Genomic DNA, 24,997 nt, shown 5'->3' on the forward strand with positions numbered 1-24,997 from the left:
GATTATCAAGACTAGAAAAATCTGTTTATGTTGTAAGTGTGGTTTGTCTAGTCACTGTAGTTTTATGTATAACTTAAGAGTTTTTCTTTGTAGAGTAGATGTTTTTCATAGTTTGATAAATGTGGTGATCTTCACATGATGGCATAACGGGTTGCATCCAATCTACAACTCCGATGACATTTCAACTGAAAAGAAATCTACTTCAGCCTTGTAAAGTTCATCTTTTTTGTGGGAGAATAAATGATGTCAGTGCCACCTTCAGGACCCCCAGCAGTGCGAGACTGACAGATTACTTCAACATTCCAGCTGTACATGAAATCACTCTAAAGCTTCATTTATGTTTGGGGTCTCAACAGTCCACACAAGATGACATGTGGCATATTGCTCTGCATTTATACCTCAGTGACAGTAGAAAGTCATAGAAATGATAAAGTGGAGAGATATCACAGTTAACCTCTTCCACCCTGCAGGTTCTGACAACAACTGATGTTGTTTGATTCATGGATGAACAAACAAATGAATAGAGGAGCATTTTTTTCTGTGTAAATGAGTCTCTAAAGTGATGTGCTTTTCTTTTCCCTTCTGCCAACAATGAGTGTGTTTAAATGCGCACAGATACCAGTATGTTGGATCTGTGAGGAGCACGGTTGGTTATAGGCAATAATTAACAATTATCAGTAATAATTACTTAATTATAAAACTTAATAGAATTATTAATATGAATTAACAAATACAGGGCACCATCTGGAAACAGGGACCAATAACCATACAAGGTAGTCTCATAAAAGAGTTCACCTAGAATGTTAATATCTGAGAGATATTAACATTCACAGGTGAACACAGAAGGGTTGAATTCGAGCTCTGACTCCTTTCACAGTGTTAAACACTATAATGACAAAAGAACTTCTCTTTAAAGATATAACAGTGTTTATTAAACTTAGCAGAATTAACAAAGTTAATAAATGCTTCATTCAATAAACTACTATTCTAAAATCTAATTCTACCAAAGCAAAACACAAACAGCTAAGTACAGGGTTGAACACATGCAGGTGAATGCATGTGTCTGTGTGTGTGTGTGTATGTGTGTGTGACAAGATGGTGACGTGATCTGGCGTGATGACGTCGTGGGTTTGAAACTATGGAAGGAAGTCATGTCCACCATATGGCGGAAGTATGACAGTGTCTTGGTTAGACAATAGCAAGATGGTGCCGCCTGGTGGTCGGCGTCTTGCACTCACCAAATTCCGTGCAAAACACACGTGTCTGATGTCAGATAGCGAGAGACGAGTCCCACATTATCTGACCATCAGATGTGCAAAAAGGTGTCGGTGCGTGTATGTGTGTGTGCTCATGTGTGTGTCACAAGACAAGGAAGAAAGAGGAGGGAAAGCAATCGTGAGAGGGAGAGAAGTGGTTCCTTTGTCCACAGAGAGCGTGCGTACGGACAGCAGTCTGTAACGCACATTGTCTGGTTTCTGATTGACAAAGCAACTTACTTTCTCCCTCACAATGGCACAAACACAGCAGTGGTCCTGAGCGGGACAAACACAAAACAGTCTAGCATGGTGAACACAACTAAACAGGCAGAAAACTTAAAATACTCCTCAGAGTAAAGCAGAGCAGATGGACTCGGCGGTCCATCAATCAATCAACAAACAATGGTAATAAAGCTAAAAAAACTAAAAGCTAAACAACAGCACTGATGCTGAAACTAACATACAATAACACTGCCTCTGCCCAGACTTAAACCTCTTACTTGCTCGCTTCAGAAAGCGAGCAGGGTGTGTGCTCAGTCCGTCTTTCGGTCTGGCTCCGTTCCTCAGCTCAGATGCTGTCGCTGCCACTGTTGGCAGGCTTAACGGCGGCTGATTCTCAGTGGTGCAGCAGAGTCGACTCAGTTGAAGAAGAGCAAGAAGAAGTTCTGCATCTTCCTGAAGGAAATCCGTTCCTTCCTCCTGCAGGAGGTAAGAGCACTGGTTGCAGCAGCAATCTCTCTTGGATCCAGGGATGGTGTTTGGGTGAACACGGGCGAGGTCTCGTCTCGTCTGAGGGAAAAACATGTGCGTCGGGTACCTATGTTAGCGAAGCTGACTCACAGAAGGACGAAGGACAATGAATGCGTGTTCCTCAGGGTGCGTTCACTTTTTAAAGGGGCAGTGATGTCACAGCTGTGTCATCATGACGCTCCTCTGTGCAGGAGCATCTCCGCCAATGAGGGATTGTTTGTTGAGACTATTTCCTGTTTAGCACCTAGGTGCCAAATTTGCAAAGCATCAGTGGAAATGGAGTCTGTGAGCTGTTTTTGGCGGTGTTCCTTTGTCTCAGGGGGAACAAAGGAAAAGCACTTCGTGGCCAGGCCTCAGGGTTTACATGTAGGCCTTCTTTGTGTGACTGCATGGTTTGAGGCCCAACAGTATAAAGCAAACTTCGTTCCCCTGTTCGAGAAGGTGAGGCAGGATTTGGAGCAATGGAATTTTCTGCCTGTCTCTTGGTTGGGACACATATCTCTGATTATGATGAACATAAGTCGAGCTGTGACAACCCTATCACATTTAAGACCTGGCAATTAGTGTGCCGACTTGAGGGAAGGTCAAAACTAACTTCTAGCTTCACTCCTGTGGTGAACAACCCTGATTTCCACCCTGGGTTATCTGATGCTGGTTTTAGACAGTGGGGTAATAGAGGCATAAATAGGCTAAAGGATTTATTTTCTGGTAATATTATAATGATATTTGAATAAATGATTGAGAAATATGGTATCCCCAGGCAGGACTTCTTTCGTTACCAGCAGATATGGCATTATACAATGCATACCACAAAGTTAATGGACAATCCTGAAAGATCTCCTGTTGAGAAACTGTTATTTCTAACAGCTGAAAAGATGTCTGTCAGTTTGTTTCATGAAGCTATACGTTTTACACTCCATGTCACTTTACAGGGGCTTAAGGGCACATGGGAGAAAGAGCTATCTGTCACAATTGACGACGAAGAGTGGAAAGATATCTGGAGACATGCTAAATAAATTTCTGTTTGCAATTGTGTCAAAGCAATACAGTTTAAGATTATACACAGAATGCATATATCCTACAATCGCAGACATCATTTTAACCCTACCCTCTCACCTATGTGCCTTAAATGCAAGACAGAAATTGGTACTCTCTCTGTGGTCATGCTGTAAACTGCAAACGTATTGGTCTAATATGTTATCTGAAATAGAAAAAATATTAGGTTGCGAACTGGAGATGGACCCAGTGTCTCTCATCCTGGGCCTCCCAAGCAGATATGTAACATCAAAAAAGAATAAGAGACTGTACTATATTCTTACCTATGCTGTGAGGAAAAACATTTTATTGCAGTGGATTAATAAAAAAGCACCAACTGTAAAAGGCTGTCAAAGAATACTGTTTGATTTTGTGCCATTGGAGTACCTTACATGTACACTGCTGGACCAATCCTATAAAATTGGGGAACCCTATCTGAACTAAGTAGTGCCTGGTATCTCAGCCATCATGCTGCAGGGCTTTTCTTGATTGCCCTTATTGCACATTATCACTGTAACCTATGATGTTGTGTATATGAAACTGAGCTGATGTTTTTTTTTTCCTGTGGATTTCATAATATATCTGTCTTTTACTTGTAAAAGTGAAAACCAATAAATATATTAATATTAAATATATTATTAAAAAAAAACAGTGCCAGGCCAGTGCAGGTGTGTTTTAATCCTTCCTTTGGAGTAACTTTTTAACTCCACGCTAGATTTTGTTGTCTTTTAACTCAAGTGAACACGTATTGGCCTCAATTTGCTTTCCATAGAGTTTATATGCCATCTTAAAGGGGCACATCACCAATAGTACACATCACAGTACACTGTACTAGTCATGATTAGTGCTACTGAGTCAGTGAAAACAGTTGTATAATGGGTTCTGTGGCTCTGAAGGAGCTTTGTGAACTCAAAAACAGGAGGTGAAGAGTTTGAAAGAGGTGGATTTTTACCTGTCTTGGAAGGTCTAATGAAAGATGCTATTGAGTTGCATAATGAGAAATGTAGGATCCAGTGTTTTTGGAGCTTGACCCACATTAGGCACTAAAAGTTAGGATATCTCTTCCTCTGCTGCAGATTTTGACAATTCTTTTTTAAATCAGTCTCTCACAAGTCCCAAACACGATACTGAATCACTAGAGTGTTTCAATCACAGCTAACTCCTTCTTGCTCAGTCAGCTTTCCTTGCTCATTTGTCTCCTCTGTTACAAAAGGTTGTTCTTTTGTTATTTATCATTTTATAAAATTAATTTTATCATTTGTGTCTACAGACAGAGTGACGGAAGTCAAGACTGACATCTATGTGACCAGTTTTGGTCCAGTGTCTGACACAGACATGGTAAGTCTCACACCTCAACTCATAGTGCACCATCTTTTCAGGAACCCAAACACACAGAGTGTGAAGTGAAAATGGCTTCAGCTCCTTGAAAGCCTCGACTATACACTTTAACAGTCTAAGTAAACATGTAGTTTCAAACACAAACTGTGTTATATGGTTTTGTCAGATTTTTGCTTAAGGTGTAAACAAAGAACTTGACAAGGTGACAAGCTGTAATATGTTGGAGGCTCTGAGGCACTGAAAGCTAAAACATTTCAAAATGTCTCTGAGAGAGTTAATATATCAAGAGGATTGAGTTTGTTTGGAAAGACAATCAATCCATAAGAAAGAAATGTGGTGAATGTTTGAGGAAAAATTCAGGAAAATCAGTCATGTCACTGCTTGTTCAGTAGGTTGATGAATGATTGTTTATGGGATTTCAGTATAATTACTCCATCATGGTAAATGACTGCATCTCCTCAACTTAACACTGTGTTAATCCTGTCTTGCTGGAGCTTTTTAAAAGGTCAAGACATTTGTTTCATACAGAGTTCATATACAGTCATGAAAAACCTGGAAATATCATGGATTTTGAACATTGCTGTTTTTCCAATTCTTGTTTGGGAAAAAAGTGAAAATCTGAACGCTTTTAGAAAATAGTTTCATTAATGTTTTAATGAATATAAGTTTTAAACATGATCTGTGTATTTTTTAAAGTTCATGCAGTGTTAGAGCAGAGATACTGCACTATTGCTCACATATGATCACAGGTATACAGTACTAGGTACTAGGGGTGTGCCCGAATACAAATACATTAAAGCACAAATAGTGAGTTTTTTTTTTACGAATATTTGTTTCATACAAATATTTTTTCAAAATTATTTGTTTTTGGAAAGAAAAAAATGAAACATGTCAAATACCAGAGAGCTGGTCAATTATCGTCGCTATCTCAGTGTCTCTTCTCTGCTCTGCTGTTACGTCTATCAGCAGGTTTCAATGAGAGGAGTTACATCCACCCACTACATGATGCATATTCTTAATTTGGACATCACTTTAATTTTCATCTTTAATTTTCTAAAATTATAAGCGTAACAAAGACAAAAACAGGATTCTTAAGCCTCTTTCCACTTTTATTTGAACACAAATACAAATACAAATAATTTTGCTGCCTCAACAAATACAAATACTGGGCCCTCTGCACATCCCTACTAGGTACAGTAGTAGATTGTCCTGCCTGGAGTGACAGCCATTCCAAGTCCTAGTCGGGGGCTCCACATGGGCAGTATATCATATTTAATATATAAATCTGGACTGTGTGGAAACATATTCAGCATTTGGAGAGGTAGTGCTGTGAGATGATCCATTGTGAATCATGTTAACACTGTGGGGCAAATGTCCACTGAAAGCATGTCAGAAGCAAGTCACTAGTAACCAGCACTTTAGCAGATAGATGGTGTGGTGTTTTATTAAGTATTTCAGTTATTGCATTATTAAATTATATCTCTCTTTTTCTGACTCTGGCACATTCTTTTCTCTCTTGCTTCAATTTAAATCTGTATGGAAAGAAATTCCCCCGCAAAATAGCCTATCAATAATCAATGATATTGACAGAAAGAAATAGTATAAAGTTATTGCTTAAATATGTTTTTAACTGCCTTTAATAGGAACAGTATGAAAAATATGTTGAGAGACCCAACTCAGTAACACAGGCCTACATATAGTAAATGAAGGCCAAACACCAACAGAAGATAATTATTGAATGAAATACGATGATAGACCAATGGAGCATAGTTAATTCATACAAGTCCCACTTGTATTGGCTCATTGTTTCATTCACCCTTCACCATCATTGGCTCATTTTCAGCTGTGTGGTCAGTAACATGCAATTATATTCATGTTGGTGAACAGCATGGACATTATAACAATATACTGTCACTGGTGTGGTCCCTCCACCACCCCAACTTCCTCCGTATCTAGTATTTTTGGTATTGTTGATTTAACCTAGATTTATGTTCATGTCATTAATTTGTGTGACAGAAGGTATACTATGGGACTGGGTGATGTGGTTGAGATTAATATCATGATATTACAAATAGCTTTGATTAATAGGCAGCAGAAGTTTATAAAATGAAAACTTGATGTGATCATCACAATAAGTTTCCACTGAAAGTCAATAAAATGTAATATTGAATTATCACCCAGTCAGCAGGGCTTGGTGATAATACAGATGCATTTTGGAATTATTGTGGTCAATTTGGTTTAAAGTCATGGAAAAGTAATAGATATCCATTGGCCAAAACGTGTTGAACCCTGTTCATTCATATTACCAAAATGGTGGTAATGGCGATCAGCATGAAATCTATAAAAACTGTATTGAAACATTCTTTTTTGACATCTTTTGATAACTTTACAGCAACTAACAGTATAGAATGACTGTAGCCAAGAAAAAAACAGGCTTTGCTACTGAATTTTGTGACAGTGAAAAACCACTTATTAATACTAATTTTCATCTTGCTTCTTTCACAATCTCATTAGAGATTAATGCACAAATCATTTATTACGATAAATAAAATATTCTCAGGCTGTAATAATTTTAAGACTACAATATTAAAGTACTGTTTGGACTTAAACTGTGGTGTCCAGTATGTGGTGAGATTTTGCCTTGCTAGTGGCAGGGCCTTAAATGAAATTTCCAGTGTTTTTCAACCTGGGTCTTATTCTCAAAACTATGGCCATTCTGACTATGGGTCATGCTGATTTTAGACTCACCAACCAATCTAGCTAATCGAGAAATGAATTAACAAAGTTAGCGTGACAGATTGTCTCCTTTACGAACATGTTTGTCCATGAGAAGGAATTATATCTTGAAAACGAAGGGCTAAATTGTCAGTAGATGTTCTGTGGATATTCTTTTATCCCAGAGGACAAATCCTTGGTTGATCCTCTGACTGTTCTTACCTTACCGAAGGTCCACATTTTTACTCATACACAAGAAATATCATAACCTAATAGGCAGAACATGAATGTGACCTTTCATGTTGTGGAGTGTTGTTAACGTTACAGCCTCCAGGGATCAAAACTTACAATTTGTTTTTCTCTCTGTTTAACTTTTGATCATTTTCTGTTTATTATTCTTCTTGAACTCATTTAAACTGTATCCTGTTAGGACAAAAGGTAATATGACGGCAATATTAGAGCAATAAAAGTACATGACGCTGCCCACAATTAGAATACGATCAAAGAGTGGAACACCGTAAACATTGTTAGTGTCGCTGCAGTGCAATCCCTTAATCTTCTACCTAAAACCTCTACCTAAAACACAAAGCCAGAACACAGGGTTCTTGTTGAAGGCTCGACCAAAAGAAATCTGCCTTTAAGCCGATATGATCCTTCATAAAATCTCAGGGTTGCTTTGCTGGGCCAGTTCAGAGATAATTACACACATCAAGCAGATAAAATCTTCTAGACAGAAACCTGTCACTGCCGCTTTCCTCTTGCCAATGGAAACCCAGCCACTCCAGCCAGGAGAGTAATGATACAACAAGGGTCAGACTGTTTTATTAAAAATGGGATCTGATCATCCGCTGCTGTCCAGGTAAGTAAGCAAGTAAAGCTTTATTTATATGGCACTTTTTAAACACACTGTTACAAAGTAATTCACACACACACATGAAAAATATAAATGAATAAACAACAGTGGCGGCTGGTGACTCAAAAAACTGGGGAGGACAGGAGGAAAACTAACATGGAATCTTACAACAAACTGCATCAAACTATATCATTGTCCCCCACCTGATGAAATCAGATGTGAACAGGCTGCTTATTTAAAGACATTTAGCATATACATATTGTTTCTAAACAAAGAAGTGCTCATTTTAGCCGTGGAGTGGTTCAGAATGTGTCATTTTACCAACAAAATGAAATTCAAATTTATAGTATTGCTCTATTGTGACAACAGATTTATGTTCTCATCAAAAACAGAAAACATATCACATGATTTACATGTGTTTCCTATGTATTTTGTTAGTATACAGAAATATATAAAGTACGACAAAGCTTATAATCTGATACAGGAACAGATCAGTGCTGAATACTAGAAAGATTGAACACTAAAAACATTCATAGATCTAAAAGTGTAGGTTCACATGACACATGTTCAAACATGACTTACACATTCTTATCTATGTGCACCACATACAAAATATAGTCTACAAAGCTGACATGTTAACACTTGTTATTCTAGTTACTTTAAGCTTATTACTCAATATACGACTTGAAAACAAACTGAAGAAACTCTCACATCAAGCAGCCAGACCTCCTGCACACTCATTCACAAATCACACAAAATCAACAGGTGACTGAACAACCACTTAATTAAAAACTGGATCAATTCTGAATGAATGAGTGAGTCCAGACAACTCACTGTAACTTCAACAAGCAAACTACCCACAACACATTATATGATCTCTGCTGCATTCTTGTTAAGGAGATAAATCCACACAACAGCCACAGAGACATTTAACCATCAGAGATGAAATTAGCAACCAAAGAGACAGAGAGAGAGAAGCTGTATCTGACTCACCTTATCTGATGTCTTTTTCTTTCTTTCATGGAGATAAAGTATCCATGTCATAACGTCCATTTGTGGCTGTTGGTCATCTTGTTTGTTAGTTAACAGAACTTTGTGGCTGCTGGTAAACCAGTCTGATATCATTAGCAACAATAACAAACAAGCTAACTCTCCTGGTTGTTTCTCTGGTTGCTTCTCTCTCCAGATGCTCCCCCATGGCATCCTGCTGCTGCTGCACCGCACAGTCCAAATCCATCCCTGTTAGCTTAACAACCTTCCTTAACAGTCCTTAAAGAGTCCCTCAGGGCTGCTACAACAAGCCAACTGTTGCATTGGCTAATGCAAGCAGCTATCTACTGCTCCATAAAAGAATTGAAACGTGACCTCTAAATCTAAAAAAAAAGGAAATTTGGTTGTTGAAGGGGCCTAAATAAGATGTAATGTTTTACTGATGTGTTTAAAAATATAGTTCACAATTTGCGTTATGATTTATTTTCTAATGTGCTACTCTATCAAATTATCTATATCTTACTGGTCTTCTTCTCTTACCAGTTCGTCACACTCATGTACGTTACAGTGGTAGAGAAGTGAAGATGAAATATGGAAACTATCATTGGACCAAGGCTATGTCAATATTGTATTCTGGCTGTTGATTGGTTAGGGAGGATGTCCTCCCTTGGAGCATCATTTTACATGTCTTGGCCAATCATAGATTAGCATGAAAAAAATGAAGTACATTAAATTGATGTAAGAGAGCCCGCCCTGAGGAGGACAGCAGGCACCCGTCCTCCTCTGTCCCCCACTTCGCCCACTGCCCCCCACCACCACTTCACACAGACTGTATTTCTACTCCTGCCCTGCAGGTGTTGCTGTTGAAGCATTTTAACCAGAATCTCAATAATGGATTTTTTCCAAAGAAGAGAGAAAACAGTTTTACTACTGTAAAACAGCAGTAAAACCCTATTGTTTTTCGTGCGTTTGTTCCTTTCTTTCTTTATTATTACGCCACTTAAACCCTAAATTTGACCCCTTAAACATGCTCAAAAACTCACCAAATTTGGCACGCACATCAGCTCTGGTGAAAAATTTGATAAAATGTAAAAATTAACCCCTAAAGTGCCAAAATGTGCTCTCTCGTGCCACCTATATAACTAAAATGGCCACCACGACCCGTAGGAATGTCATGGAGAGATCAAACCAAAACTCAGTTATTCGTCTCATCAAGACCTACAAATCGTACACTGACACCCCTGACCTAAATCCAACAGGAAGTCCGCAATATCAATTTCAAAATAAGACTTTGACCCAATTTTGGACCCCGAACAAACGCTATCTCCTCCGAGGGCATTAATGGTATCAGCTTCAAACTTTGATACATGACTTATGACACTGTGCTGAAAAAAAGTTGTTAAAAACTTTGTAATAATTCAAACGTAAGTCAAATATAAGTCTGACTATTTGTTAGTTGTTAGCTAATGTTAGCTAATGTTAGCTAACATTAGCCAGCTAAACCCACAATGTCACAATATATTTCTCATTCTTTGCAGTAACGTTAGCTTAGCTGTCCAATAGGCAGAAGGCCAGCTCGAGGTCAGTTTTGATCCCCAAAATCAATGAAAGGCCCTTAATGTCTCGAATGTACAGCTGATGTTGACCCTAGTTTTCCCCTGACATCAGTCACATTGCCATTTGGCCAGATGGGCTTCACTAGATAAAACTTTTGTTGTTGTTGTTGTGTTGAGGTCGACTTTGTAGTGAACTCTGTGTTGTGGTGGGTGCCGGTCCTTTGTTGACTTTTAGCAAACTCAAGTTCTAAGCTAATGTTAGCTAGTGTTAGATCCTGTTGGCACTGTAGGGGGGGCGGGAGAGAGGCAAGGCACTCCGGAGCGTGCATAAACATCACCATCCCGAGTCTTTTACATAGAAATCAGTGCACAGGCTGTTATAGGCAACCAAAAAAGATGGGCAAGGTCTCATTTTTTAAGCTATCAAATAATTAACTTAAAAATCACTCTTTTGTTACACTTTTCAGCAGACTTTGATCATATCTGCTTTATGAAATAATTTGTAATTTTGAAGTTTTTTTTTTCCGTTTTTATCCCAGTCTAGACACACATTTGATCACATTTTCTCAATCTGTGTCATCTATTAGTTATTATAGCTCATTATCAGCTGTACTGTAGTTTATTCCTACAGTGATAAGACACAGAAGGAAAGTGATAAAAGTAAATTATAAAAACCAAAAATGAGATTCAAACAACCAATTTATGCAAATTAGATTAAAGAATCTGATGTCCTGGTCTGTCATTATCCCAAACATTGTGAAATAAAATATGATAATAATAATAATAATAATGATAATAATAATTCAGTGTTGGATCTTGAAACTTGAATATAAGTTATAAGTATAATGTGTGGGTGAAAGGTCAGAAACATGTCTTTTAAATCACTGTTGGAACAATGACATGGAAAAATGCCAACACCAACATACTGTATTGGCCTGTTTGGGAACGAATGTGGACAGTAAAACATAGAACCATCAGGAGAGAAAGACCCAATAAAAGCGCATAAAATGGCTGTTGTAACACCAGTTACAGGTATGGACTGGTATTGCCTTTGCTCCCAGTTTTCAGCCAATATTAGTTGGCTAATTTACACCATTAAATGTATGCTGAGTTCTCTATTAGCAGTTCCTGTTTGCACTGCACTCATGTTGTGTGTATGTTTACATGTAGCTGCTTCCTATGAGGACTTAATGTTGATCTTCACAGATAACACTATGTTTCTTCCCAGCATGAATAACAGAAGTCATTTGACAGCCAGCTTATACTTATACTACAATGTTAGTCTGAATGATTATGGTTTCTTTTATTTGTAATCACCATTATTGAACTTTTTGCACAGTTTCACATTTGCTTCCAGTAATTTATTGGAAGTGTGTTTAACTGGCTGCAGAGTTGTGCACCTACACTCATAGTGAGGGCAGAAAAAGTCACACTGAATAATAACAATCAAGTGTTTATGTCTGAAACATGTGTTGATATTCATGATTAGGCTTTGTCCAGCTGGATATTCATGTCTATTACAGACCACATCCTGTCTTTTCTTCATGGTTAAAATGGCGTCAGGAACCATGAGTTGACTTACAGAGGAGCACAGAGATAATCTGATTCCCCACCTCCTCCTGTGATGTTCATCCTGTCTGAATGGAACTTTACTCTTGTTTAAATCATAACATCATATTTGACAGCAGAGCTTCTACTTTCTAACATTCACAGTATAAAGTCATACAGTTGTTGTTTTTTATTTTTTTATTTTTTTATTTGTATTTTCATCAGGTATTTGTGATCAATTGAGGTGTAATTTAGTAGTTTCCAATCAGCCTGACCTGCATGTCTTTGTGTTGTGGGAGGAAACCCGAGAGCCGGGAGAAAACCCACGCAGACACGAGGAGAACATGCAAACTCCACACAGAAACAAGCAGAAACAGGCAGGTGGAGGTGTTTCTGTGAGGCTGCAGTGCTGATCAACAGTCTAAGTAAGGAGGGAAATTCTAGTGGGTATCTTCATCCTGGCACTTGCGTATATAGGTTGATGTATGTGGGTTTACTACACCAAAACATGACTCCCAGGACACAGAGACACATTGTCTGTGGAGACACACAGGGAGAATTTACCCACTCAATTTAACTAAACCTCCAACTCTGCAGCTGATAAACAACTCACTCTACCTGCTGAGCCACAGCAGTAACGAACAGATTACACCCCACTGTGTTTACATTCTTTCACTTACTTTGTAATATAGAGCGACAATGGGAGAGTTCTCCTTGTCTCATTACTAAATATGAGACTACTGCTGTGCAATCAACATGTTTACCTTCTCTCATTCACTGTGATAGAGAATTGTGGTGAGCAGGTTTGCAGTGGAGATGTTTTTGTTACATGTGTTACTGAAAAGCAGCAAATTAGTCTTTCTTCAACTTGCTTCAACCATCAACAATCTCCACCGTCATCAGAAACATGTAGGAGAAAACACGAGAAGCTCAAGCTGATCAATCACAGTTCTTATTGTCCCCATGTGGTATCTCTGTAGCTGCTAGCTGTTGGCTAAGTTACAACTATACACTATAACCCCTACGAATATGATGATTTCTTAAAACTAGGTTACCTATGTAGTAGAAATGTGCAGTTATTTTTGAAATGGGTGCCCTATGACTAAAAAAAATGAGAAAAAGGCTGTAGCTTTCCCATATCGCTCTTAAGGGGGAATCCTACAACAAGCAGAATGCATTGCACATGTCCTGTTCTACCCACTGCTGATGGTGTGTTTATGGAATGCAGCTAGCAAGTACCTTTCCTAGAACGGCCAGTTAGCAGAGACAAAGAATAATATCTCTTTACTGAGGCTTATATTCATTTACAGAACACTTTTCCTCATCGAGTCTGGGCCTATTGTACTGTGTGCAAGGATCATAACACAAATGGCAATCTGTTTGTGGCAACTTTGCAGTGGACCAGTCTGTGGTCAGTGTAGCAGTTGGCGCTTGGCATCACTCTGGTGTCTCTGTCTCTGGAGCAGGGGTGTCTCCAGGTAGCCTTGAATCTGTTCCTCTACTGGAACAATGTGTTTGTATGGATACTGGTACACTGTAACAAATAGAATTAACTGATTAAGAACAAGGCTTTCAAATGAGTTATAATTAAGTATAGGTCTAGGGTTGATTATTAGGCTTGAGTTGAAAATGGCTGCAACTCCACCTCCTCGAATTAAATACACTATAGCTGTACTTTATAGCTCTTGAAGCACATGACTTGTTTGGACACGTTTGTTATTGTTAATAATTTTATCAGAATCTATGTACTTTCCAAATTCAATAATCAATCATTCAAAAGATGGGAGAGATTTAGAAAAGTTGGACAAATGGATATGAAATTTGACCAAATGAAATTAGCAAGTTAACAGTCACTGGCTCTTGTTTTCAAAGTATAAAATAAAAATCCTGGCTTCCAACTTCATGGTTTGTTTGAAAGCAAAATAATCTTCCTGTTTTCTCCAGAAGGCTGTTGTATACGAGCATTCATAAAATAAATGTTTTATCGTGTCTTCATCTGAACAAAATTCACATGACATCTACAAATCTTATAAGAGTTGGTGGTATATACAGGATATTACACAGTTTTGCACAGTTTTGTATCATAGTTACAGAAGCTAGTGGGACAGAGGCTAGCTGCATTGTGACACCATGATTTCTGATCTCTATTGCCTGATGGCCAGTATGGACCAAATGAACGATGACAGCAACTGGTAACTCTTTCATTGTAGACATAAAATATAGTATTGAATTAAAATAGGTGGATTTTTTTTTCAAATTTCTTTCATTCATTTCACTTGAGTAAAAATCTAGGGTGAACACTGATTGTCCCACGCACATGCGCACACATAATTGCTGTCATGCTCACCCAAAAACACACATATTTCTTGCCTTAAAAGCTTTCCTTAGTTTTTCCATCAAAATCCCAGCCACCAGACCTCCTTCCCACCCCCACCTGGCTGTTCTCAAATATTTAAGTGGCACAGGAGTGAGGGGCAGAAAGATGGAAGTGGTCGTGATCGAGACAGCACCTTCAAAAGAAAGAAAAAAGAGAGATGGTCTCATGTTTAATTCATGCCATGTCTCCATCAAACTTGCAGAAGATGATTTCTCTCCACCACTGTGTCTATCCTTTTTTCTGCCTTTGATAGCTTGGTCCTGATACACACACACACACATTGACACACACACACACACACATGCCTTCCTTTTCCTGATAGATTGGACGGCTCCCTGCTGCTCCCTCTGCCTAGTTGTTTGTGAAGGTTTTTCATTGCTGTAATGTCCTGTCTGTGCTTCTCATGCAAATACTGTGAAAGCAAGAAAGCACATTGAGCTCCTGAAACATATACACCTGGTTATTTAGTATGTTGAATTCTCTTTTCTGATTGACATATGATCGCACTCTAAAACCTTCTATTTTTAAATTATAATATCACATGTATTTATTTCACCAGTGTTTTTCTTTTCAGTTCTACTAGTGCAGTGCACATTCAAATCATGCCTGTTCGGAACGGGTATTGGTAGATGTTACAATTTACCAATGCTCCCTAAATGCCTCACATGCAGGCTATTAGTAGATGCTATAATTTACTCATGTTCCCTTAATGCCTCACATGCAGGCAATCAGTAGATACTACAATATACCAATGCTCCCTGAACGCCTCACGTAGAATGTCTCAACACAATTTTGAGTTGAACTGAAGTTGATGAACTGCAGTGCCTATTCAAAACATGCCTGAGACAGCCTGCACTATGTCTTGAACATACATTTATGATTTACAATTTACAATTTCATTTAGCAGACGCTTTTATCCAAAGCAATGTACATCTGAGAGCTGATACAACACAAGCAGGGATCTAGTCAGGAGAGAACAACACGAGTAAGTGCCATAAAGGTAAGTTTGAGATGCCAGGCGGTGCACAGAGGCAATGCATAGAGTGCATAGAGGAGGAAGCAAATCAGTGTTGTTTATGAGGTATTTTTTTATATTTCAAGAACCACTCATCCAAACAACTTCACATATCGACATTGCACTTCCTTGATTCCCCAGCAATCCACTTGCCAGGTATTAAGTAGATCAGATGAATGGTTCTCGAGATATGCGAAGGACAAACAAACATACCTACATACATACAGACAGACATACAGACAGACAGACAGACAGAGATTCCTTGCTTTATATAAAGAGAAGAAGGCAAGATGAGCTGACACATAGGACTGTGCAGCTTTCTCCTCCTTTCTTAGAAATTTTTTTTTACCTGCAATCCAGCTCCTCACTAGAATAGGTATTCATTTTCCTTCTCTTTTATGTTAATACTAAAAATAAATGTCAACATTTCAAACTAAATTTAACATTAAAAAATATGTGGGCCTCTTGGAAATGTAAAAGTCAGGGGAGTACATCACAGTGATGCAGAGCAGAAGGACACAGCAACTTGACCTATAAGGATGTAGAATGTTATAGAATATTAAATAATTTAGTCTTTCAGTCTTTCCGGCCACACAGTGGGGTGGTATTTTTGTTCCTGCTTTACTTTGCTTTCCCTTACTTTAGTTTTTATAAATCACATTAAGTCCCAATTCTTTTGGATCCTTGTCCCATTTTAATCCTGTGTAATTTTAATTTCTAGTATTACACAGCTTCTATACCAATATAACTGGGCAGGTTTAAGCTCAGTAGGCATATTTGTGATAATATAAGAGCTTATCAGCTGTATTAATCTAGTTCTTGTCAACAGTCGCTATGAGAAGCCTACAGTATGTGTAAGTGATGTTATTATTTAATTTTGAGCAAATTATACATTCAAAGCTGAAATAGCATATAAAGAGACTTTCAGCACTCCCGCCCTGCAAGAGTGCTGTTTCCACTGGATCCCACGAGATTCCCAAACACAGTTGGTTCTAAAACACTAGGGGACAATCTGTTCCTGCATTCTGTCTCTTCACAGAATCACTGATGTTTACTGAAACGTAATTTAAATTAAATTAAATTGATCCTTAATTACTGTATGTTGTATATTTTTAAAACAGACTCTAGAAAGTAAGGCTGGTTCACTTGAGCCACCAGACCTACCCTTTCTTCTTCAAACAAACATGTAGGGCCAGATCTTAGCTTAGATGATTATAAGAAGATATGTTATTTTAGGTCATAACAAAATTTTAATTAAGGCATCACCTTTTTCCCCTTCTATTGCTTGCAACATCAAAATCAAAGACTTAAACTGCAGTGAGAAAGGCTAACTGGTAGGGGTTTGTTCTCAAAAACACAGATTTGTTCCTGTCTTCAGATAGAGTTTACAAGTCCATACAGAACCATGATTAAATCTGCTTTCTGTATACTGTGGAGTAATGAGAGAGACAGTGCAAGGGAGATGTTGCCACTGAGCTGGAGGGACTGAAGGCCTCAGTGATGTTGATGTAAACCATGGCTGACACTTGCCTCAAGGAACAGCTGGATGTGAGACTGACAGACAGGTTTGACCCCGGCCAGGTGTCACACTCAGCCAAGCCACAATCATGCGACAACCTCTATCTGAGGCTGAGGACAGGACAGGACAACAGGACATGTTGGATTAGAGAACGCACTGTATTTCACACGTCTGATTTGACAGATTTTAGTCTGTTAGTGGTAATAATAGATAAGGAAGATGTACCTCTATGTATTATTCCTGGTGTTATACACCACTTAAATCATTAACAGAACATTCACTTAAAGGTTGGTTCACCTGAATTACTGAAAAAAGATATCCCTAGTGGATATTTATTGTTTATTAATTATTAAGTGTAATTTTTCAATGCTGTGAACACAACAGTAACACATGAAATTCCATTCACCTCCACTGTATTTGGGAAGGAGAAATCTCCGAGACAGAACTTTCATAACCCGGACAAGTAAAACCCAAACTATCTGTCTGGATAGAAATGAAGAGAATCAAGTGAGAAAACGTCTTTGTAATCAGGTGGACAGAAACACTACACCAAGTGAATGATAATGTTGCTCTGTGTATACTGGATATGTAAATAGGTAACTGTTTGCTATCACGTTCATCATGAGAACTTAAGGTAATATGTCAATATTGTGTTTTCAGCTTGCATCACTGTACCCAAGTGGCAAAAAAGAAAAAAAAACATAATGTAGCTATGTGTATGTATATATATGTCTTGAAGTTGGCACTAATGAAAATGCCAGTGAAAGAATTTACCCCTTCAGAAGCACAGACATGCTAAGTAAATTTTATGGCAATCTTCACACTGTATTTCAATATTCCATATGTATAAAAGGAAATTTGGCTGGATGTTGATGCTAGAGAAAAAGGTCAGGGTCAAGGTCAAAAGCTTTGCAATTCATCCTCTCAGGACCATGAATATTTACTGCATGTGCTGCCCTGCAGATTCATAGATAGAAGGCCCAAAATGTTGAACAGTTGGATGGGCAGACTGATGGACCTTCTGTCAAGCTGCAGAGACAACTTGTGCTGAAATTAGTCAGGAGGCATTAACAGTCTTAATTAGTTTCTCATTATAATCACTGAGGTACATGTAATAGTTTATAATATATACCTTAATTAGGTTCACATTACTGTGTCTTACTACTGCACGTTTGGTTAGCTATATGCAATGGAGATGACACATTTACTGATGTAGAGCTTGCTGTGGTTGAAACACAGTAGACTCATGTGATAATTACAGATGAATGAACATCATTTCAGTCCATCTGATCCACATCAAATCCACACACACAGACATGCAGATTAAACAATACAATACAATACAATACATTATATCCCTCAACATCAATGTATAAAAATCAGCTAGTCTTTGTTAGTTTCCAGGACACAATTTAAAGGGGGTGCTTTCACACCTAACAGTTAATGTTAAAATGAATTGTGGTGCATTTGCCTGTTAATGTTCATTTGAGCTGGTGTGAAAGCTGTAAAACTGTGGTGCAGACCAACAATTAGATTGAGATTTCCTGAAAAGGAGGGCCTCTGGTGCGGTTTGTTTGTGATGAGACTTTAGCATAAATTCTAAAGATTACCTACTATCTGCTGATCATGAACTATTATGAAAGCAATCTCCTGCTCTGTATTAGCAATATAAAGCCTATATTTATACAAGATAATTTTGTAACCATGGTAACATGTATGCACATCACCTCATGAGTGTGGTTATATCATCAAGAGAAAAGAAGGTAAAGATGTGTTGAGCTTGTGTCTCTGTGTATTTTAGTAGTGGTAGTAGTTCCCAGATAAAAAAAAAATGCTTACGCATGAAAACCATGCATATGCAATATCCCACATATAAACTGATATTAATGTGGAGATGAAATATAAGGTGAGAAATGAACTCTAAATAAAACATTGCTTGTTGGTTGTAGGTTGATAACCAGCTCCACTGATTGTGTGATTTTTATGCAGTGTACAATCTGTAAAATGCCAATCATAGGTGTATTTATAAACTAAATATTGATTAATTGCTTTTGTGTGACCAATTTCATCATTATTTTAATTGACCAGGAAGCATCATTTTATTTTTCTGTTAATATTCTTTTTATTTTATCCTGAATTGTGACACATACTGTCAGTATGGATATGAGTGCTACAAATTAATCATTGATCACACTTTTGACATTTAAAAATGATGAGATATCACTGCCAATGATGGTTTACAGGTCCATGTGATGAATTAATGATATGGATGCTTTTAATAGTCGCACAGCCATACGTAATGGTCGCGAATATTGAGAGCGGTTCTGGTGCTGTTAGAGAACCACGCCTATGCAACACAATCAGTGAAACTGCACATGTTTTTTTTCTGTTTGTTTCATTAACGGTTCTACAGACTTGTAGACAGATCTCTGACACAAGACTAGCAGTTATCTGTTGACGTGGAGAACCAGCTGAAGTTCCAATGGCACATTGTGACAACTACCCTGAGGTCAGACATCCTCCTGGTCTCTGAGGCTATGAAGAACATCATCCTATTTGAATTGACAGTGCAGTGGGAGGATCGTCTGGAGGGAGCACATGAGAGAAAGCAGGGGCCAAATATGAAGAACTGGTCATCGACCGCCAGAAGCAGGGCTGGAAAGCATGGCGCATGCCCATTGAGGTTGGATGCAGAGGATTTGTGGGGCAATTACTCTACAAAGCCTTGAGCCAGCTTGGCATCACTGGAGTGGCAAGGAGCAGAGCCATAAAGAACATCATAGAGGAAGCAGAAAAAAATATTCAAGAGGGCTCTGGATTAGGAGAGAAGACCCATAGAGCGAAGCAAATTCCACCTGAACACAAGCTGTGGTCACCTGAGAAAGGGTGTCTGATGTTGTAAGACCTGAAAAACCTGATACTTTACTGATCTGAGGATGTATTCCACCAACTAGTCATGAATCTCAGAACTGGCCCTAGAATAAGTTTTTCTTTTGTGGGTCCATGTAGCCTGATGCAAGATGACATCACCAAAACTGCCCAATCAGTGAATTACCTGTCAGTCCATATGACTTTATGTTTTATACCTTGTAGTTCATTTGCAAAAAGACTGTGTAAACACGAACTGGTCCAGAACTAAAAGACTTGGGTTCCTTGGCTCAGACCAACACTGTTTCTGTTTTCACATTAATATGGCTGCACTCCATTTAGTTGTAGCAGTGATTTTCCACATACTAGCTCTCTGGCATGGCCTACTGACAGCTCTACTTCTAAAAGGGTTAATTAAATTTATTGGTTACACCCGTGCTTTGCTCACGTCAGTCTGCACTTCTTGGACTTGTGAAACATAACAAGTTGAGGCCTAAGTACTGTTCAAATTCAAAGTCAACATTCAGCCAATAACAGAGATGGCAGGATGTGTTCTTGACTTCTGTGAACTCGGGAGACTCTCAAATGACAACTAGGACCTGCAAAGAGAAGATCACTTGACAGACACAGGCATTAGTAGGCTAGTTTTCACTTTGCTAGCTATTCTAGTTGTATTATAACTTAAGGTTAACAGTGAAAAACAAACACAACTGTCACTTGAAAATGAATCAAACTCTGTAGGTGTAAAGGAAAAACAATAAAGTTTGTTAATCAACCTGCCATATTTCTTTATTTGTTCACCTCTGTTAAATTTCGACAAACTGTGATTGGAACAATGCAAAACATTTACAAATGTTTAAACAATGAGAAACAAATTAAACACAGCCAACCTCTCTCCAAAATATGAGATAGGCTAATCATTATGAATTCATGCATACATGTCAAATTTATCAGCAGAATTGTGTGTGGATCTGTTGCCCAGCAAGACTGATCAGAATGTCTGTTCAAAGAAATATCAGATAAAAAGGGGAAACAGTTCAATGCCAGTGTAGAAAATAAACAACAAACAAATACAAACAAATATTTAGTTGATTTACGGTCCTGAACATTTGCGCCAATGGTTTCGGAGTTGTGAAGACGCACTAACAGGGCAAGACCGCAGAACATTAGCCAATCTCAGCCACCTTTTGGTAATTTGCCATTGGTACTCGCTTCCATAGAGTTTTAAACAGAGATATAATTCCTTATGGATGATAAACTTTGGTCTCAAAGTTGAAGCTGGATGAAACCTAATATTTATTGCTCGTTTGTCTGAAGGTAAAGTTAAGACCACACTTCACCACACTTCAATAAATATGAGCATATACAAATAAAAACAAACAGAGGCAGTGTAGTTTATGATATCAAATTTTGTTAAATAAAATTTCTGTAAATATAAATTACAGTCAGATAACAGGTGTATGTGTTGCTGTGCATCTCACAGTCAAAGCAGTTTAAAGCTCTGCAAATAATGAGTCGAGTTTACATTTGAATTGAGATTATTTTGTCACAAATCAGGTAGAGACAGTCACGCTAAAGTGTAATCACCTGAGCCCAGCTGAGCATACTGTATCCTCCTATTCTTGGGAGTTTGGAGTTCAACTTGTCAAGGTTAAACTCCCAAGGACATGAGTTCAAACTTGGCTCACTGACAAAGGCCAGCATGTCTACACATGGGTCTTTTGGGCTTATTTAACACTGCTTTCCTTGTTCTCTCCCTCTCTCAGGAGTACACTGTGGATGTCTTCTTCCGTCAGAGTTGGAAGGACGAGCGATTAAAGTTCCATGGTCCAATGAACATTCTGCCTCTCAACAACCTTATGGCTAGTAAGATCTGGACACCTGACACCTTCTTCCATAACGGCAAAAAGTCTGTGGCCCACAACATGACCATGCCCAACAAGCTGCTGAGGATCATGGAGGATGGAACCTTGCTCTACACCATGAGGTGGCTGTTTTGTTTTTCATTTCATTTTTTTCAAATTATAATCGTTTTTACAGCTGCTTATTGCTATTCAGTGCCTTATGTATAGTGTATTAAACTCTGGATGAGAAACTGCTTTGAATTTAAATGGTTTCAATCGTATCTGCAAAATAATGTTTTTCCCCATCTTTCTTACCGGCAAATTGTAGCTTTTCCAAGGCAACTGTGACTCATGGAGTTTTCCAGGGTTCTATACTTTGGCTGTTATGTTCTCTGTTTACATAATAACACTGGATCATCACAGACACAACATCTGTGATGTCAACTTTAAATCTCATTAGAGCCATATAATACCATATAACCTGACTTCAGTCATACACTATGTTTGTTGTAATGAAAGTATCATGTGATGCCTTGCTAGGGCATATCATCAGCAATACAACCTGGAGTCATCAGGTGTTTTAGCAACAGAAACTCTTGCCCTCAGAGTTGTTCCTTCCCATTTTACCATTTATGATAGTGGACTAAAGAATTCGCTGGTACAGTAAACATGAATGTGTTCAGAAACAACATCATCATCATCAAAACATGTTCATTTTTTTAGTTGACAACATTAGCTCAACAAATGCAAAGCACCGTTGTTAATACACAGCACCACCAGTCTGCTCCCAAAGGCAGATAATACAGGTTTCAATAGTCAGTTACAGTACAATGATGATAGAAATAAAAAAACTTTTTTGGTGAAGCCATTTATATGATCACATTGATCCAACTCTATTTCAGTTTTAATTCAACTTTATTTCATGTTATGAAATTAACTAGAAATTATAAATTAAATAAAGTAGAATTATTTCAGGACCACCCATGAATGTGTCCATCCCACCAGAACTTTTCCAAGGCAACTGGTTTCATTTAAGGAGAAGTTGGTCTGAACTCTCCACTCCATGACACTGATCTCTGCTTTAAATGAGGATAAAGAGGGTTGATGTGATTGGCAGTGGTTGATGAAAGATCCTGACACATGCCAACAATGTACAGTAATTACTTACTTCCTTGTTGCGTAAAGCTTTGGGCATGGTTTGGGTCCTGATTTGGTTTGGTTCTCTGACTGTGCCAGTAATGTTTTTCAAAGTGTATCATGTGTTGCAAGTAGGTACACAATGCCTACTGGGGAGAGGGCAAGAGGCATAGTGCCAACATGTAGCATTACCATGGCAAGCTAACAGTTATAGATTAAATAAAGCAAAAAAAAAAAAAAAAGCTTAAGTCTACAGCTAACCTAGTGGACCAGTAAGGCTGTACTTTGGCACAGCAGTGTCTTTCGCTCAATGCTGACTTCAGCATGCTAACAAGCATGTATTTGATCATGAAGAAAATATAATTATAAAAAAATATTATCACACAGTATAAGTTTTATCAAACATTTTATGATTCATCCATGACATGAATGTCTGTGCCAAATTTCATGGCCATCCATCCATTAATAATCGAGACATTTCACTCTGAACCAAAAACTGTCAAACTGCTGGTGATGCTAAATGAAAAGTCAGGGGATCACCAAAGTCATTAGGATGTATCCTCTTGTTTGCACTCAACTGAAGTGGTATATAGTAACTGATATTCTCATCTATAGCTAACACGGTGAGTTCCTGTCACTTCTGCGCCTTGATTCACAAACCAAACCCCCTAATCTTACCTCCAGCTAATATACAAATAAAACTGTTATGAGATAATAGAATTATTTTGTGATTTATAAATTACATTTACTCCCAGATATGTATTGGCAAAAGAAGAGGTGCCCTCTCCACTGCCTTCGAATATAATCCTTTTTTAAACTCAGTTAAAAGTGCCTTTCACAGCAAGCCTGTTACCTCACATTTTATGACAACAATTTCTCCTGACCTCTCAGCTGTATCGAAGTGTCATCTTGTGATCACAACTAAAATAATCTTATTGTCTAGAGATAATAACTGGTGATCATAATGGTAACTTTATGTGTAGGCTCTGTCATTCTTGCTCTGTTCTCTTTCTGAACACCTCATCCTATCAAGATTTATAACACATTTTATTCTACTAAACAAAGTCTGATACCTCAGTTAATGTTAAAATTCCATTGTTATCTTGGAATAATGAGTTCAAAAATGTGTGTGTGTGTGTGTGTGTGTGTGTGTGTGTGTGTGTGTGTGTGTGTGTGTGTGTGTGTGTGTGTGTGTGTGTGCTGCCAGGCTAACAGTTCAAGCTGAGTGTCCCATGCACCTGGAAGACTTCCCCATGGACTCTCACTCATGTCCTCTCAAGTTTGGCAGCTGTAAGTGTGAACAGGATGACATCATCCATACTGTACATGCCTGCACTCTACTCTCAACCGCAAACTGAAGGCCAAATCATGGTTTCCATGTTCCACATCTGCAGACATGGTTGCAGCCATGGTAACTTTCCAGAGTTGTAAAATCCAGTTTGTGAATATTACAAACCCCTTCACTGTGTTTTTCTGATAAGCCTGTAAACGTTGTTGTTCTTTATGTTGCAAAACAACAAGAAAAGGTTGGAAAAAGGAGAGCATTTTTTTCTTTGCCACCAAATTTTACTCATAATTGGTTTGGCTTCCCAAACTGTCAAAGGTACTACAAAACTTGCAAGGTAAGTACTAGAGCAGAAAATCATGCTGACTATGTCAACTATAAGAGAGGGCTAAAATATGGGTATGGGTGTTTTGATTCTATTATTAACTGTGTGTAGTTCATTTAAATATTTTATATTTACGCATTCGTTATATACAGCTGCTTCTTTGGGTATTTCTGCCTTCAAAATGTTTTGTAGTATTGTGAAATATACTAAACCCTCTTTGCACACTGACAAACTTAGTGTTGAAACATTCTTTGGAACCTGAATGACAAAAATCAGTTGCATATTTTTATTGTTATTCTGTGTTTGCTTGCAACATTGGCATTTAATTGTATGGTGTCATTTTTGGTAGAAAAAAAAACAAAAAAAAACACACCAATGGGTTGGTGCAAATAATAAATTGGCACTGTAATATGTTTGTCCTATGCTCTCAGGTATGAGTGAGGTTGAAATATATGTGAATATAAATGATGGGAAACAACATTTTATTAAGATCTTGTTTGAAAAAGAATGAACCTGTTTTTCAAAAGTAAAATAGTGTAATATATAGAGTGATTAGAATGTATCTTGGTTGTGATTTTTTTGCATA

General features: G+C 38.0%; 1 protein-coding gene across 1 annotated transcript in view; it reads left to right on the forward strand.

Moving 5' to 3' along the window:
* gabra2a (gamma-aminobutyric acid type A receptor subunit alpha2a) overlaps positions 1 to 24,997 on the forward strand; it is a 57,850-nt gene that overhangs the window by 11,311 nt on the left and 21,542 nt on the right. The window contains exons 4-6 of the mRNA XM_044375863.1: positions 4,312 to 4,379; positions 21,587 to 21,807; positions 24,009 to 24,091. Coding sequence (XP_044231798.1) covers positions 4,312 to 4,379; positions 21,587 to 21,807; positions 24,009 to 24,091 — 372 coding nt within the window. The remainder of the gene's footprint in view (positions 1 to 4,311; positions 4,380 to 21,586; positions 21,808 to 24,008; positions 24,092 to 24,997) is intronic.

This window comes from Thunnus albacares, chromosome 15 (assembly GCF_914725855.1).
Source record: "Thunnus albacares chromosome 15, fThuAlb1.1, whole genome shotgun sequence".
Lineage (NCBI taxonomy): Eukaryota > Metazoa > Chordata > Actinopteri > Scombriformes > Scombridae > Thunnus > Thunnus albacares.